Here is a 17,911-nt window from a genome sequence, read left to right as displayed (position 1 = left end):
CTGTAAGCAGGTCTTCAGACTTTCAGGCTAATGTGCTTAAAAACATGACTCTGGAGAGCATGGCAGTCCAAATGCAAGCAGGATCATCAGACTGGTTAGCTGTTGATGTCTCAGTACTTGAGGGCTCTCTTTTTCCACTTTCTCAGTGCTTGGGTTTAATGATATTAGACTTCCATGTTAATGACAAGTCCAGGAGAGTCAAGAGTGTGCTGACCTTGCTGGACCTGCTCACTTAGGCTGGCTTCCTTGGCACTGTTTTCCTCCTGCCTTAAGAATGCAAGTTCAGTGGGGGCTGGGACCACTCTTTTAGCTCAGTTCGTACTGCAGCGCACATCTAGGATGCTGATGGAGTCGGAAGAGCTCAGCTGGAAGCATCAGCAAGTGGCAGATGAGACGGGAAGGAAAATTAAGACAACATAAACTCCGTGTGACCCAACTGCGAGAGCAGCTCAGCAGGTGATGGTTAGACTTAGGATCTCTGCCCCATGCGCCACCAGCCCCACGCACACTGTTACATCCAAAAGCGTGTCTGTGCACAGCAGGGAGCTCGGGACAGCCAGGCTGCATGACGGTGCCCCCCGCATGGGGACACCCGGCCGCAGCCCTGCCACCGCAGCGAGCTGGACTCGGCCGGGCAGGGGGCAGAGAGCCTGCTCCCGCGGGATGGAGGCACCCGCAGCAGGTGCGCTGGGATCTAAATGCAAAAGAGGACGTGTCGGGGGGTGTGTAGGCTTCTTTTGGGGGAGTGTATGGGTCTACCCTTCTGGTTAAATCTGAGCTTCTGCTTCTTTAGTTCCCGACTGGCCGGCGAGGGCACGCAGGACGCTGCGGCATGGATTCAGCACAGGGGTGGGGTCTTCCTATTTTTGTGGCTATTTTTGACATCCCGGTGTGTGTGTGGGGGGGGGGGCGTTCCTCCCTGCCGGGAGCGCAGCCCCGACGCGGTTCGCCGAGGAGCGCCGGGGCCGTGCGAGGGGCGGCGGGGGGCGGGTGTCCCGGGCGGCGGCGGCGGCGGCGGCGGGCGGGCACTAAGACCGCGCCGCCCCCGGGCGCTGCGCGGCGGCCGCAGAAGAGGAGGAGACCGGCGGGCCCGGGAGGAGAGGCGCGGAGGGGAGCGGAGCTATGCTAAACCCGGGGTACCGCTGAGGCGGGGCGGGCCAGGCCAGAGGCGGGGGCTCTCCGGCGGCGGGCGCGCAGGGGCCCGGCTCCCGAGGCGGCGGCAGGCAGCATCTCGGCGCGGGGAGCGGCTCCGCAGCCACCGGGCCAATGAACATGTCAGTGTTGACTTTGCAGGAATACGAATTCGAGAAGCAGTTCAACGAGCATGCGGCCATCCAGTGGATGCAGGAAAACTGGTGAGTGCCGCCCCCGGGCCCGACGCCCGCCCGGATCGGGGAGGCGCTGAGCCCATCCGGGTGCGCGGGTTGCGCCCGGCCGGCGCGGCTCGGCTCGGCTCGGCTCGGCTCTGCTCTGCGCCGCCGCGCACGGGCACGCGGGCGCTGCCGCCGGCGCTACCTGCGCGCCCGGGCGGGATCCGGGCGGGATCCGCCCCGCCGGGTTACACAAGGCCGGGGCATCCCGCCGCCGGTGCCGTGCGCTGCGGGGCCCGAGCCCCGCCGCCGCCCCCTCCCGCCGCGCTCCGGCCCTCCGGCCGGCCCGGCGGCGTGGAGCCGCACACGTGCCCCGGCTCTGCCCTCGGCCTCCCTTGCCTCCATCCTTGCCCGACCCTACCGCTCCCCGCGCTGCGGCCGCGTTCAAACAAGTTGCGCGTTTGCCCGCGCTTCCCGCGGAGCCCCTTTGCCTTCCCCCTCCCCTCCCCCAGCTCGTATTAAACTTCATTTGCAGCCATGCGGTTATTAACTTTCCCGGCGTGTGCGTGCGGCCGGGAAGCCGGGGCGAGCCGAGCCCCGGCGGGACCGGGGCTGCGCAGGGACCCGGCGGGACTTCCCGGGTGGCGCTGAGCCGGAGCCTGACGGCCCCGCAGAGGGACACACGCACATTCACAGCCTGGCCGAACGGGAGCGGCTGTGCCGGGAGGCTGCTCTTTGCCAGCCACTGCCCCGCGGGCATCCCTGGGCCTCGGCCGGCAGCAGGGAGACGAGGATTGAGAGTGCCCCAGCTGCCCTTGCCCCCTCCGCGGGGCCCTCTGGGCTGTCCTCAGGACCGGGATCCCTCTCTCGATGACTCTTGCCCACCTTGCCCCATGCCTTGTCCTGGTTTTGTCCACCTGCACGGGCCTTGTGTTCACAGTCTGGCCCTGTTCACTTGTGCCTTGCTGATGCACTGTCCCTGACCACCCTCTCCTCTCCTAGTGCCCAGTCTTGCCCTTTCTGCTGCTCCTGTGGTCTCTCTCTCCAGCTAGCCCCCGACTTTTCACATTGCCTGCGTGATCTCCCATGGCAGGGCTGTCTGTCCTTTTGAGTTCCTGAGTGAGGACCTTCCCCGTGCCACCCTCATGTGACCATGGTAAGATAGGACTGCCTCTAGGCCCAGGCTTTGGTGTCTGCATTTGTAGGGCAGAATGGTCCATGATCCTAGGTGGATCTCAGCCAGAGATTTGCTAGACTCCTCTAGTGACTTGCGTGGGGAATTTTAAGGACGGTATAATTAAAATGACCATTTAAGTGCGTCTGTGTCTTCCTCTGTTCTGCAGGTGAGCTCATCACCTCTCAAAGGGTGCGTGGTGTCACTCATTTCAGGAGAAAGGAGACCACATAGATATTTTTGGGCTGGGAGTATTGGATGCTTCCCATTCTGTCCATGTTCCAGAAGAAAACTGGCATCAAAATAGGACATGCTGGTGAAAGAGAATGGAGGGGGTGATATATGAGTGTATATAATAGTAAAATAACCCAGGAGAGATACAGTTTATTTTAAAGAACTAGCAACTAGCACTCCTGCATCTCCTTCTTGGCTCTCCTGAGCTTCATGATGTGACCTTGGGAACATTACATAAACTCTCCTAGGCCTCAGTTTCCCCAGCAAAGAAAGACCAGGGGAGTGGGGAATAATAATGCTGAAATGCCCTTATGAGGTGCTTTAATGACTTAGGTAATGTTTGCCGAGTGCCTTGAAGATGTCAGGTACTACATAAATACTAAGCAGTGTTATTAAAATCTCCCTGGCAGTTTCGTGTGCTGCAGAGGTTGCCAGCTGGGATTCCGTAACGCTGGGCTCCCATTTTCCAGGTTCGGAGGAGGAGACCGTCAGTGTTACGCTGCTGCTGTATGGCCAAAGAGACACAATCATACATGTCCACGTGCTTTTCAGTCTAGTTTCACCTTCTCTGAGGGAACTGATGGATCTTTGATTCTCATGAAAGTAAAGGATCTTCCTGTGTCCTGGGAATACTTTTGGAAATGAAATAGAGCTGTGGCCTCTGAGGTCTCTATTGTGGCAGGCTTTTCCTGAAAACGCTGCTGAAGACTCTTCGAGTTTCATGTTAAATTGTGCATTTTTATCTTGAAGAAATGCTCTTGCGTAATGAAACAGGTCCTGTTCAAGCATTTGAGTTTTGCAGGGAGCTGAACTGGTAAAATATAGCAGCTTTTTTTACTTTCTATCAGGATGACTCAATAGGTTAGTGCATGCAAACATCAATGGCAGTACATGGCTCCTGCACTTTGTAAGTGTAGCCTCAATGCACACATCCTTAACATAAGAGCCATCCAAGATGAGGTTGTCAAGTAGTACTATATAGGGATAAACATGTTCCTTCGCTCTTTGACCAGGAGGACAGACTAGGGGGACTTGCTTAAGGAAAGACTGGCAGGATTTTTTACTGTAATTCTTATTTAAATTAGGGTGCAATACTATTACAATGTCTAACATGAAGGTAAACAAATTCTATAGGTGTGGCATTTGCTTTTTTACCTCATCTCAGAACTATGTCTTGTTACCTTACAACATACACACACATAAAAAGGGCTGTAGGGTGTAAGGGGGTGTGAATTGGCTCTAAGGAGTTGACTCTGACTTTTGGATTTTGAGATGTCTGACTAGGTTGCATATGAAGATGTAGCCTAGTTTGAGGATAGATGTGAATCCTTTTACATATCCTCTGAGTTCTGAGCAGGTTAAAGCGCCATCAAGCCCTTTTAATTAAACTGTATCAGCCTAAAGCTGGGAAAGCTTGAACGTGCAGCCTGGAGGTAGTGACATACACCCCTAGGTACTGGTATGGTTGGTCAGGAGGGATCATGGTGCGAGGTCCGGTTCTGTTCAGCCAAGGCTTTCCCCTCTTTGCCTTGATCCCTTGAGCCTGCTCCAAGCTCCATCACTCCCTGTGGCAAGTGCATGTCCTCTGTCATCACCAGTAGCTGGCACGCAGTCTTTTCTTCCCCATCGTAGGGCTTGTTTCCTTACTGCCATTTGCCCCCAAAAATCCCATCTGAGGGCATATTGGTCTAATGGCAGTGAATGACGTCCTCCTTGCTCGATTCCAGATGTTCCTGCTTCACTCTATGGAGGACCCTATGCTGCAACATGCATAGCACTGAGAGCTCTTTAAAGCTGGATTAGCAGTGCTGGAAAGGGGGTGCAGTTTTTGAGGAGAAATGAATAGTCATGTTGCTTGATACTTAGGAGCTGATGGGTTTCATGCCTCCCTGAATGCCTGGCTTTATATTTATGCACACCTTTATGGTATAGCACCCACACTGCCTGGTTGTCAGGCAGGGAGGCAGGAGTGGCAGAGTGAGGTTGGAGGCTGCAAGGATGGACCTGTGGCCTCCTGGTCTCTGATGGTAAGAGCTGCCAGTTAGTTCCCTTCCCTAAACTATCAATGGCAGGATTTCAGCAGTTTAAAGAGAGAACAGCAGGTCCATTTACTGTCATGAAACTCCTTACACTTTATTTTGTGGGAAAGCTCTGTTGCTAGTACATGTCTAAGTATAGTGCCATCGAGTAGCTTTGAATATAAAATACAATATCATTTTAAGATACCGTCATGTTGTGCTCAAACCATGAGAGGTGTGATTTCAGTATGTTCCAGATTAAGTCAAATGTTTATTAAAATAATTGCTTAAATGATTTCTCTAATCAAACTTTCTCAGCACCTCCTTCCAAATGTCTTCAAAGAGGGAAGTGGTATGAAGTAAATAGTCTGCAGAGGATTTTTTTTTTTCTTTAAACTGCTGCATGAGAATTAATGCAGCTCTAGTCTTTTATTTCTTATGGGTAAGTATATTAATATTTTTGGAGAAAATTCCTGGTTCTGTCAGGCATGCAGCAAGAACTGTTGTAGTGCTGAGATCCTGGTTCCCAGCTGCGGCCAGTGAGGCAGCAAAAGCAGGCCAGTGCTCAGGAAAGGCAGAGTGACAGCAGTGCCTGGATGGAGTGGTGACTGCCGGAGTCCTTCTCCGTCGTGCTGCAGAGCACCAGGTTCGGGCATCAGCACGAAGTGACACTCGTTCCTGTTATAATTGTCTGGCCAATAATAATTATCTTCAGATGTCTGCTGACGAGGGGCTCGCCAATGGGGACGCAGGAGGCCTGTGCTGACTGCGCTGAGATTATCTGGGAGAGCTGACGTCACAACAGGGCTTGCCTAAAATCACAGAAACTTTTCCTCTGCTGCTCCGCCGGCTGCTGCAGCGCTCCGGACATCCCTGCCCCAGCCTCGTGTCCTCCTACCATCTGCTGCCCTGGGCAGGCTCTCCTCAGTCCTCTCTCTCTCATTCCCCTCCTGTTTTGCTTCTTAAAAAGCTGAGTTTAACCCCTGGCAGCCGGCAGCATGCTCGCAGCTAGTACAGGGAGGAGGACAAGCGAGATGCAAGTGAAACTGGCTATTCCCTAAAGATGCTCTTGGGCTCTGCTGCAGAAACTGGCTGGTTTTGTTATCATTAACTCAAGTAATGATTCAGTAAACAGAGAAGGACTGCATAAGGACTGCTGGGAATTTTTTGGTTCTGAGGGGATTTGACAACTCAAACTCCATTCTGAAATCAACATAGTGGACCTTAGATGAGGATAAATGTTTATGTATTTGAAAGAAAACATCGGTGCAGGAAGTTATTTCTAGGTTTATTTTTAACCTTTTGTTACCAAAACTTTTACGAGGCAGAAAATGGAGCCAGTGCTGAGAGAAATGTATCCTTTGGTGTGATCTTCTTTCGAGTCAAAACTAGAGATAAATATGGAAGGGCAGAGGGTCAGCTAATTTGGATTTGTAAGTGCACTTGCCTTTTAATAATTCACACAAGCACCATCGTCCTAGACAGGTTTGTTTCCTAAATGCAGAACAAGCTCTCCTCATCCACTTAAGCTGCTCTTACCTCATGCAGAAATCAAGAGTGAGAGGCTGTGAGCGTATCTCTCCAGGCATATGTGCATAGCAGCCAAAAACTGATGTAAATTACTTTTTCCCCCGCCCCCCTGAGCTCTTGCTAGATGCCAAGTGAAGGATGTAGAGAGGGACGCCGCAGTCACCCTGTACTTTCCTCTGCTGCAGCAAGGACTCAGAGGGAAGATGTGAATTGGTTCTTTTCAACAGGGGGACTGTTTTGCTTGAGCAGAATTCACTTGACTCAAAAATTTAGCCTACCTCCTTCACATGTCGTTCTCCAGAGGGGATTTTTCCTGCTGTCTTCTGCAAACTGACCATAAAGCTGACAGGGCCACCAGTGCATTGCAGAGATTAGAGGATCCCACTTCTTTGCTTTTCTTTCATCCTGCAGGCCTTTCTGAGCCAAAGACTGATGTTTTTGGAGTATCACAGGGTTTTGGCTCTTTGAAAATAGAAGGATGGAGTGTGTGAGGAATAACAGCAGATGTCCTTTCAGAGATCAGGTGTTTTCTGTCTTAGGGCTTAGGAAAAAAAATAAAAAAATATGATGGACACCAAAATGTCATCCTGAAGTGAAATGCATCAGTGTCTTCTTGATTCAGCCTACTACTGAAACATAGGCATTGGCCTTTTGTTTACTCTGTCCCTAGAGTATGAACACATTTGTCATTGTGTTGCTTCCATTATTTTAAACCTCTTGAGAGTGAGGACTCCTCTTCCACTTTGAGAAACACCATGTACTTCTGGGAATAATAAACTTATAGGAGTGGAGCAAGGAGTAATGTAGGAACTTGCCATCATTTTCAGAAATGAGTATGACATTCAGGAAAGGTGCACATCCCAAAACACATTTTGGAAAGCTTTGTTAAGAATTAGGTGCTTTTTCTTTTAATGGAAAAGAGCAGCGATTAGAATATTTTTTTTAACTGTAAATTTGCCTTGTCTGGATTATAAAATAATTTTTTCACTGGCTTAGGCTATATCCACGTTTGATGTTTGTGTAACCACATTACCTGTGTAGTGCTACCCAGTAATTTTTTTCTTGCCAACAGTAGTCAGCGCAGTTGAGCCTTGCTCTGTGTTGGAGTGGTAGGGTTTTGTCTTCTACTGTGTTGCCCCGTCACTGACCAAAGTGTCCCAGACTGCTGCTCCTACAAGCCGTGCTGTTCCTGTGTGCATCACAGCATCACATCTCCTGAGGCTTCCTGGGTTCGCTGGGGAAGGCTGGTGCAGCCCTGCGGGGAGCTCTGCAGGGACACCCAGGTTAACGCTTCGCGAGCTGCCAGCAGAACAGGACACAGCGAGGCTGTGGCTGCACCCGGGCTAATAGAGGGAGAAAATTGTATCAGTTTGCGTGCAAGATTTGCAAACATGATTGCTTTCAGAGACAGAGTAGCAATGGTACCTGATACTGCCCTTCACGGTGTGCCTTCTAGTCTGTGCTCTGCTGCAAACGGTCAATTGCAGGTCTTGTTGACTTTTGTGAGGACACAAACTTTTTTTGCTGTGAATTTTATTTACATACTAGGACCAAGTTGGAAGGATTCCAAAAGCAACATGACCTCGCTTTGCCTGGAGAAGGGGCCCAGCTCCCATAGAGCAGCCGTGGCATGAAGTGATGGGCAGAGCTTGCATCTGCTGAGCAGTCCTTGACCTCCTGTGGGGAGAACTGGTATTCGGAGTGGGGAAGAAGTGGGGGAGATGCAGGGTTTACCTCATGTCAGGGGAATTGGGACCTTGCAGAGCACAGGCAGGGGGTTATGCAGTGCATGGCATGCAGGGGAATGATATCTCTGAGGATGTGGGGAGCCTTACTTCAATCTGATGGCAGCCTTAGAAACTTTTTAGAAGTTGGGCATCAGTCAGGGGACTGGGTCCCATAATTTCAATGGAAATCAAAGACTTGTGTTATCTGTGAAAATTTCTCTTTGTGCTTCAGTTCCTCTGCTGCAAAATAGGGAACAATTCCTTTCTGGGGACATTCAAAGTTGGTTTTCTGCCATGTCACAAAGGTGGTAAGGCTTGTGTATAACTACAATAAAACTACAGAAAACATAATGTTCTTACACTATTACTATGCAGCTTTACATTTGTACTAGCAGCGAAGATTACTTTATTCTTGCCGTGGATGTGGGGCAAAGTTTGTCTCCTTGGTTGTGGTAACCAAGGACTGAGAAGAGCTGCCATAATACTACAGACAAGACAGTTGCCTGTTGGTATCATGGGAATAAACTGCAAAAGTGCAGACCATTTTTAATTGCAAATTTATGAAAGCAATTGTTCTTCAAATAGTCCAGTAAGACTTCAGATAATTCAACATCTGATTATAACTTTTAAATAGAATTTTTAAAGTTTGTTGGTAATTACTTTCAGTATGTGAAGTCTGCAAACTGAGTAAAAATGAATTGGACATCATCCAGGTTATGAGCTCGTCAGATTAAATGTGTTGATTTTGATATCTGATGGCCTCAGTTACCCCTGGACATAAAACTTAAGGTCAGTCAAGAGTGCTATTAAGGCCAAATGTCTGCTTTATATGTCTTGAGCCATCAGTAGTATAAGTACACCTGGAAAGAGCAATCCCAGTGAGTACCAAATAATGTTTTAATGGGAAGAAACAATGGGCCAAGTTAATTTTTGAAAAAAGAGGAGTCTTATGTTTTGACTAATAAAATTTCCTGGGTTTCAGTTTTCTTTTTTATTTTCATTTTATTTGTTTGTTTGTTTGTTTGTTTGGAGCCATTATGAGCTACTTAAGATAGCAGTAAAATCCCCTAAATATAAACAAAAGTGGGATGCCAAAGTTGCTGCACTGTGCCATTCAGATAGTGGGTTTATTAACAAATGTTTACAAAGTCTGTCTTTTTCCTTACGTAATTTTCCTTTTAGCTTTAATTGGGCATTTACCCTGATGTGATTCTTCTGAATGCAGGTCCTCTGTAAACATTGGGAATTTTGTTGTTGCCAACATACATCATCTCCAGGCAGCTGAAAGCCATGGCTTTCCTTCCGTTTTGTTCTCCCTGGAGGAGCTGGCTGTCCAACTCCTTTTCCATGTCTCTGCAGGTCACAAGCAAAAGAAACGTTACTTATTAGAAGGAAATTATGTAGACACCTTACATTTCAATTCCTTCTTGTTTCCCCACTTGCCTTGGCTTGACAGCCAAGCAGAAAACTCCAAGCTGTTTTGTCCACCACGTGGATGTCTAAATGCTCTTGTCTACCTCGACTTTCACAAAGATTTTTGCTCTGCCGGCTGCCCTGGACCCTGTTGCACCTCAGCCCTGGTCCCGGCTGTGGACGAGGATCCATCCTGTTCCCTGTTTGCGTGGCATCTTCCATGCCCATGGTGTCCGGCCCAAACGCAGCCAAACCCGTGGGTGATCTCTGCCTTTCCTAGGTGAAAGCAGAAGCTGTGAGGATGTGCTAAGTGGAAGTGCTGATGAGAGTGTGCAGCATTCATTTCAGACTCATGAGGAAACAGGTTGTTTAGCAGGTAGAGGTATTTCAGGATGCGTAAGCTGACTTTATTTTGTGAGGGCATTTCCCCATTACAGTTTTTCATAAAATATTGATGCTGACACTGTCTGGAACAAGACAGTGCCTGATTCAACCTTTGCTCTGACCTGACTGCTCATGTGTGCTTAAATATCTTTTTTTGATCATATGCCTGATAAGGAAAATACTATTTTTGGTCACACAACAACTGTCTGGAAGTGACATTGCCTATTGCAATGGCATTGTACACAGATGATCAGATTATTTTGTTACGCCATTATTTGTTGTTTTAGAACTCTCTAAATAAATACTTCATAGTTAAATACATTATTTTTAAATCTTGCTTGGGAGTCTCATGCTAGGCAAGGTTCCTTCTGGGAAAAGCACTGCCAATGGATGCAATTGAAAACTCTTGTTTTAACCCTAACTTGGAGTTTAATTTAAAACTAGTACCCAAGCAGACAAAACTCACTATTTTCTAAAAGTTTAGGTAAATTATTGCTTGGACTATGTGAGCTGTATCTGTGCAGCTACATTGCTGCTATCTCTGTGACCCAGTGGGGAGTTTTGCTTCTATTCCGTTGGCGAGAGAATGACTCCAAACAGCCAAAGACCATGAAGAAAAGTAATGTTATAGCACTGAATGGAATCCTCAGTGTCCTTTTTCACTCACTTCTAATACCATGACTGAAATGCATATTTTTAATTTTTAAGAAATTAAGATAAGCTTTCCAGCTTTTACCAAGAGCTCCTCTTCTATATCAGTGCTTAGATCATGGACAAATTTCAAAATTTTGCTTGAAAGGTAAGACCAACACCAGCTATTCCTATTGGAATGCTTGGAGCCTGCCTGTGTCAAGGCTGATTTACCCAGGATGCTCACATTGGTTAGGAAATAAAGGAAAACGTCTTGCTGAAAGAAAGATTCTGAAAACCAGTCCCTTGAGGTTTGTGAGAGGTGGTCCTTGTGTAATGGTGCCCCTGCGTAAGGATGGTAGTTAAAGTGGATGCGCTTCCCAGTTCCTTCCACATATGGTGCCTTTTGGTCTTGCTCAGGATGTTTTGTTTAATGTCTGAGATTCTGTTATTTACAGAGAGTTTATATTACTGTTCACTCTGTCAGGTCTTAGGAGCACCTTGCAGGCTCTGGTGATGGCATTTGTCTGAGCAGAGATGCCTGCTGTGTAAGGTGTCTGAGTCATCCGGAAGTGGGCAGCTGAGAGAAGTAAGTTTTATTGTAAGACTGCTCCCTCTCTTACCATATGTATAGACTCAGGGAGCAAGCTAGACAGTAGTCACTCCTCCTGATCTTTCTTACTTCTCTCACATAATGCATTTTCTTTTTTTTTTTTCAGATGTCTATGTGGTTTTTACTTTCTATCACCCTTTTCTCATTCCTCTTTCATTTTCTGTATTATATCTTTTTCCCCTTTAGGAGCAGTCAAATCAGCAGCACAGGTGGCTGGGGAAGCCCTGGATGTTTCTGTAGAATACCCTGCATGGTGGGAAACAGCTGACACATATTTTGGTGTTGGGTTGGTGGAGCTGGTGGAGCACAGGCCTGACCTCTGGCTGAACAGAAAAAGCAATGCAATGGTGTGGTCCCACTGCCATCTTCTGATAAATTCCCTTGGACCTTGGTTTCTGGAATACAGCAATAATAACCAAAGAAGGGTGTTAGCTTGTACCTTTCCACAGCTCTATTGTATACTGGTATAAAAGGGCCCTCTCTTTTAAAAGTCACTTCCCAGTCACTGAGTGGAAAAACACTAAATAAAGTCCACAGTAAAACGGCGGTTGGCTTCAGTGTAAAATATTTAGTTCCTAAGCTTATGTGTGTTGGCTAAATGTAGTGTAGCATCTGGTATGTAAAACAATTATGACAATTCACATATTTTGCAATGGTCATTACTGTAAATGGAATAATTGGAAAAGATGTTAGGAGAAAATGAAGAGAAAAGAAGTTGTGCCTACATTTAGGAAAAAAAAAATACACCAGGCTCATAATGTGGGCAATCCAAAGATTAGAGAGAAATCGTAACTGGAAGAGCTACCACAGCTTTTTATTGTGGGGTAAACAAGCAGAGCTCCTTCCTCTGCTTTCTACAGTGGCATGCCCTTGATGGAGAAGAAAATTGGACAAGGGTAACAAAACAGGACCTATTAGCATGTGTTGGACAAGGGTAACAAAACAGGACCTATTAGCATGTGTTGGCATTAAAGTTGGGAATGCAGATTTTGACCTCAGCCTTTCCAAATGTTCTTGGCTTAGCAGTCCTTGTGACTTCAGCTGTTGGGGTGCCACATGGAGCATCTTCCCTAATGCATGCTGGTAGCTCCAGGGTAGGCAGGCTAAGTGTGTAAGATGCTGAGGGCAGTCCTTTGCTGCATCTCAGTGAACTGTTGCAAGTACTGTGAGCAGTTTTCATTGCTTCCAGTAAAATGACATATAGGATTAAGGGAGAATTTTGACAGACCACAGGTATCTTGCCTATGCTTTTATGATTGTGGTCCAGCATTTTGTCTTCATAGGCTGTGTCCTGATGACCTTAGTTACGATCCACATTTATTGCTGGCAGAGAGTTAGACTCCTTTCCATTAAACTGGATAGTGTTATATCTGTTTACAGGGGATACGAATTTGTCTTCAGACATGTTTAACCCACTTAGGAATCTTGACTCAATGGAGTTTCAGATAGTTCTTGTGTTGTAAAATAGCTGTACATCTTGAAAGAGGGACACTTGTGTTCACTGTATTACCATGAAGAGTTACGGTATTTTAAGAATCTTTTTCCCTTTGCTGAGATCAAGACAGACTCCCACAGTCACATTCTTGGTGAGTTAAATGCTTTAATGACAGAAAGCTCTATAATGTAGCATTTCTAAGAGCAGGAACGATGCCTTGAAAGTGGTGGATCCTCACAGCCACAAGGGCTGGTCTGAGAGCTGCCCAAAGCCATTGCAGCGGGAAGTCTTCCCAGATGAAATGACCATTTCCACTAACTCTCTGTTGAGGTCTGTCTTCTTAGCTCCCAAGTCCTGTGTGACATTAAAAGAAAGCAAGACTTTGGTTCCCAAAACTTTGGAGAGTCTCCCATTACATGTACACGTGTAAACTCAGTACCATCGTGCATTTTTCCTGGCTGCTGGATCAAATGCTCCCTCTTGAATGTCAGCCAGTCTGTGAGGCAACAGAGACAGCCTCCCTGTCAGCCAGGTTGCACAAGGGGATGATATCAGGGTGGGTTGCCTTGGGTTTGCTGGCACTGGAGTAGCTTCCCAGGGCTGAACTTTGGCTCCATGCTGCACATGGAGGCACTGCCAGCACTGCTGGGTAAAATGAGTTGCCTTTCATGACTCCTTCTGGGGCTGTGATCTCCTGTGGCAGAGTGGAAGGGACCAGCAGAGGTAGTAAACTATCACACTGCTCCAGCTGCCTTGCCTGGAGGCTGCCTGTGTAGCTGTCCTGAAAGCAGTCCTGGAGAAAGCACAGCATGGAGGTGATGTGTCCTGAGTAGTACCCATGATGGCATCTCTGCTTGTGTGCCCGAAATGTTGCACCCATGCATTCTGAGCTGTTTCATTATGGCTGCAGGAGTGGGGATAAACACTCTTAAGTTGTGAATTGGACAAACATCCCTCTCTGACTGGATCCCACAGTCTGCTGTGATAATGTCCTGTGGTGTCCCTAGACTATCCTGCTTGACCTGCTTCATTCAAAGAGTAGGTAAGGCACCCATCTGGAGAACTAAAGACTGTCAAGGACCTTCATTATTAAAATTGGGGCCTGGGATTCATCCAAGTCAGTGGGAGACATATCTGTGATGGGAGTGGGAAGAGGATATAAATTTTTGTGGATGAGTAATGAGATGGCTCTACCATTACCTGTAGCTTTGGTGCAGACAGAAATCTGAGTGCTGCTGAAGTTGGACTAAGCCACCATCCCACAGTCTTCCTGCAGAAATACCGATGAACATTTTAAAATGCAGGATCTAGCTGTGGAGTGAATGGCTACATATGGGAGATCACTAGAAAGCACAAAGACTAGACTGAAAAGGGCTTGTTTCACAGAGATAGACTTAGATGCAATCCTCTCTATGCAAGTGCTTCTCTTCCAGGGTAAAACTACCCAGTGTTGAACGAGTTAATATGAGCAATGGCTTAGGCTGCCTTCTGCTGTGCTCTGGGGTAGTGGCTGTACACTGCAGAAAGCCTTACAGAACAGAAAGGGGAGAGATGTCATTTCAAGTCAGGCTGTGTTGACTCATAGGAGACATTCTGAAGGTTATGGATATATGTTAAGGAGGTATTAAATAGCGCTTGCTTTATAAATATCATTTACAAAAGCAAGTACCCTTCAGGCGCCAGAGTATATAAGCATGTGAGTTAATTAGAGTCTGCATTTTCAAAGTGGCGGAACAACAGGATTTAGATCAGAAAAGCAAATCAGTTTGCTGGTGATGTGAAATCCAGTGACTTCTGTAAAACTTCCTGGCTTTGTGCCTTGCTTCTTCTTCCCCCTCACTGCTTTCTGCAGCAGTGTCCCTTGGACATGGTGCAGGGGATTGTGCTGTGTGTGGCCCCAGAGAGGAGCGGTGCAGCTGTGCTCCCCATGGCTGTTGCAGTTCAGCACTGATGGGGCCATGTCACAGCAGCACTCTGAGGCACTCAGCCACCTCTTCTGCAGAAAAAACAGGCTGGCAGGAGAAAGAGCCAAACCACAGGCTAAACAGGCTCGGCGGAGCATTTCATGGCTTGCAAAGTGACCAGGCTAATCCTGGAAACCTGCAGCCTTTGTCATGACACCTGACACAGCAGCAAGGCCAGCCTCCTCTGCTTTACCAGATTTCCATGCTCATGTCTCTGTCTTTCTAAACATGGCACAGATTTTTTCCTTTCTCAGGCTTAAGGATGGGGGGAGGATGGGGGCAATGGAAATCTACAATAAAGCCTTTCCAAAACCAGTATGAAAATTTAGGGGTCCCCCTGCAAAAGGGTGGGGCCTCTCACACCAGGATGGTTTTCCAGGTTTTTGGGGCTGTGACTTTGTCTGCAGTGTGAGCAGCCTCGTGGTGCATTCAGAAACACTTGCCTGACTAACATTGCTTACATTTGCTGACTCACTCTTGCACTGCCTTTTCTTTCTTGTTCCCTGGATGTGTTGATTTTTATCTCTGTTACTAGGGCTGTGTCCCAGACACTGTATAATCGGCGTGTTTGTGTTTGGCTCCTGGGTTGGTGGGAGGTATTTACATTTGGATACAAACATTAATATCATTCACCTGCAGGTGAATAACAGCAATGAAATACAGGAGTCTAAAGACCCCTGGCATGAGAAGGAGGGCAGGGACGCTCTGCTCTTGAGCAGGGCCATCCCCAGCATCACTGCCTGGCATTTCACGCCACCACCTGCATTCGGTCTTGCTGTCTCTTCAAGCCCCGCTCCCCCAAAATGTTTTGGACAATGAATTTAAATTCAGAATCAGAGAATATTCTGAGCTGGAATGGACCCACAAGAGTCATCAAGTCCAACTCTTCAGTGAATGGCCGGTATGCAGCTTCATGTTTTCACTTGCAGAAGACTCTTGACACAGGCAGCCTGTGTCTGAAAGCACTTTCTAAGTGGGAGCTGTACACGGGCATGGCTAAGGATGATGGCAGAGCTTCTGGCCCCTCCCCACTGTCCTGCTTTTCTAGGAGAAATACGGGTGATCAGAGGCCCTGCTTACCACCCGCCCTGGTTATAGGTTGCTCCTGGAAGGGCTTCATCTATCTGCTCTTCATCAGCTGTGCTGCAGCAGCCCTGCATCCTCACAGCCCAGCGTGCTTTCCCACTTTGATCTCTCACCCAGAGCCATTAAGTGTCCATGTCTCTTACCACTTCAAAGAGTGCCTGTTCTTGGTATGCAGTGTTCATATACTTGTGGAGGTACAGCTCATTTCTGATATGTCTTTTAGATACCAGTGATCCTAAATGATGGTCCTAAATTATTTGAGTGTCTGGGTTAGTATGCAAGGACATTATGTCTTCAAGTTCTTTCGCTTTAAATCCCAGGCTCCTGAACTTTTTGTATGAGTAGTACAGATAGATTGCAACTTTCTTCTCAGTGGCTTCTAAATAAGCCAGCATTTATTTTCTTGTCCAGCTTGTTTAGGTCTAGTTTAAAGCCCATCTCATTATGTTGCCATCACAATGTTCCTTTCTCTTGTTTTAATCAGATGATGTCCAGTGTATTCACAGTAGTCCTCATGCAAGGACACTGCATGGGCAATTACCAGGAAACTAATTAGCAGATTCTTCCTCATGGTTCAAAGAGCATTATGTTCACATTCCCATGAGATCATACCACACAGCATCACCTTGCAGCAGCATTGCTGTAAACAAAAAGTGCTGTTTGCCTCTCTCTTCTCCTTCCTGCTCTCCACTTTTGTGTCAGTCTAGATGCAGACAGACAGCACTCCCCAACATCATCAAGAGGAATCCAGCCTCCATCGTGCCTTAAAAACCCTCCCTGTGTTGGAACTACATCCTCTGTGCTGGCTCTGCACATCAGCAGCTGAACAGAGCCAGGCTTTTGCGTGCCTGGACACTTCGAGGAGCTTTAGCCTGGGAAGGGCTGCATTTTTGGTTCTTCTTAGGCATGATTGTTTTTCTCAAGTTAAACAGTATTTATAGGATTTCTTACTGCAGGTTTCAGTATCCCAGGTTCAGTGAGATCGGTGATATTTTGCATTTGCAAACAGAAACTTCAGAAAAATCTTGGCATTTTTTATTGTGACTTTTGTAAGTGCTGGAGGGAGTTAAACATACAGCTTCTCTAGTGTCTTCTGTTAGATGTTTCTTCGTAGTGGAAATGACTGTCAGCTTCTTGAATCAAGCTCCGAAAGCCCTCCAGGCATTTCAGTGGCAATGCTAATGACTTGTGCCCAGCTTTACTCACTATAGGATTTACATTTTTGTCATTGATTCTGAATGCATAATGGACCAAGTATATATTCAAACTATATCAGGCAATTATCAAATGCAGGCTACAGTCTGCTTTTACTTGGAGGGGCATGCAGTACACCTGAAATCCACTGCCCCAATGGTAGAAATGCAGCCCTACCATCTACCATGGACTTACCCTGACTGCACTGGAGCGGGAATAAGCTTTGGAACACCTGTAGTACTTCGATGATATCATTGTATGGGACAATAAAGCAGAAGTTTTCGAAAAAGGGAATAAAATTGTCCAAATCCTTCTGAAAGCCACTTGTTTTTACTGAGTCTCAAACAAAGTGCCTGGCACCTTGAATCCATACAGTGAGAACTAAATGATGATCAGATCTTTTGTTTTACATTAAATTAACCCATCTTCTCTATCCCAGCTTCCTCTGAATTTGTGTTCTACTTACTGGCAAAGAGCATCTGGCATGACCTGTTTGTAAGTCATATATTTAGATTTATTTTGCCCAAGTGAACAGAAGCTAGTTCCAGAACAGACAATAATATGAGAGCTGTAAGACAGATGTCTTGTCTTTATCAGTTAGTGGTAGTGCGTATTCTGGCAAGGTCTGCTCTACTGAAATGTTTCTTCATTCCTATTGCCTAAGGTGAGCAGTAAGCTTTTTCTTCAGCATGACACACTCTCACAGGTCACGGTGAGCAGTGGTGCTGGAACTGATGAACTCTTCTCCACCTCCAAACTGCAGCACCTGCTCCCAGTAATGTTTTATGTTCCTTGTGTGGCTGGATGATGAATTTCTGGGATGAAAAGCTGCTTCAGTGCAGAGTTTAAAACAGAAACTAGGACTTTGCCACCCATCTTTCCAATCCCCTGTTTTAGAGAGTTGAGGAGAAGGCTTTGTTGCCTTACCAGAGTTCTCAGAAGGCTATAAACTCTAACCCTTCTCCAACCCTGGTTGGCCTCCAAACTGCTGACTCTTCAGCTTTGTGCCACATACCTTCCCCAGCCCAAAGCTGGCCACTTGGCTTTTTTTGTTCGATAAAGAAAGAGGTCCTCTGGAAGCTGCTTTAGGCTGCAGAGTCAAGGAAATATCCATATATTAGTTACATGGATAGTTAGGTCAGATTTTCCAGCTGTTTATTTTACAAGCATGTTGAGACATCTTAATGCAGAGGTTATTA

General features: G+C 47.0%; 1 protein-coding gene across 3 annotated transcripts in view; it reads left to right on the top strand.

Moving 5' to 3' along the window:
- Window positions 1-835: 835 nt before the first annotated feature.
- Window positions 836-17,911, top strand: part of ELOVL6 (ELOVL fatty acid elongase 6) — an 80,164-nt gene continuing 63,088 nt past the window's right edge. The window contains exons 1-2 of one of the 3 annotated variants that reach the window (XM_040065234.1): window positions 836-849; window positions 1,294-1,355. In XM_040065234.1, coding sequence (XP_039921168.1) covers window positions 1,342-1,355 — 14 coding nt within the window. In that variant the 5' untranslated portion in view covers window positions 836-849; window positions 1,294-1,341. Of the gene's footprint in view, window positions 850-1,061; window positions 1,137-1,194; window positions 1,356-17,911 lie in introns of those variants that run through there. The other 2 variants (XM_040065233.1, XM_040065232.2) reach the window with 2 other exon arrangements.

Source organism: Hirundo rustica, chromosome 5 (genome assembly GCF_015227805.2).
Source record: "Hirundo rustica isolate bHirRus1 chromosome 5, bHirRus1.pri.v3, whole genome shotgun sequence".
In the NCBI taxonomy this organism is placed as follows: domain Eukaryota; kingdom Metazoa; phylum Chordata; class Aves; order Passeriformes; family Hirundinidae; genus Hirundo; species Hirundo rustica.
The sequence above is the reverse complement of the archived record's forward strand: the minus strand, read 5'-3'. Positions and strand labels throughout refer to the sequence as shown.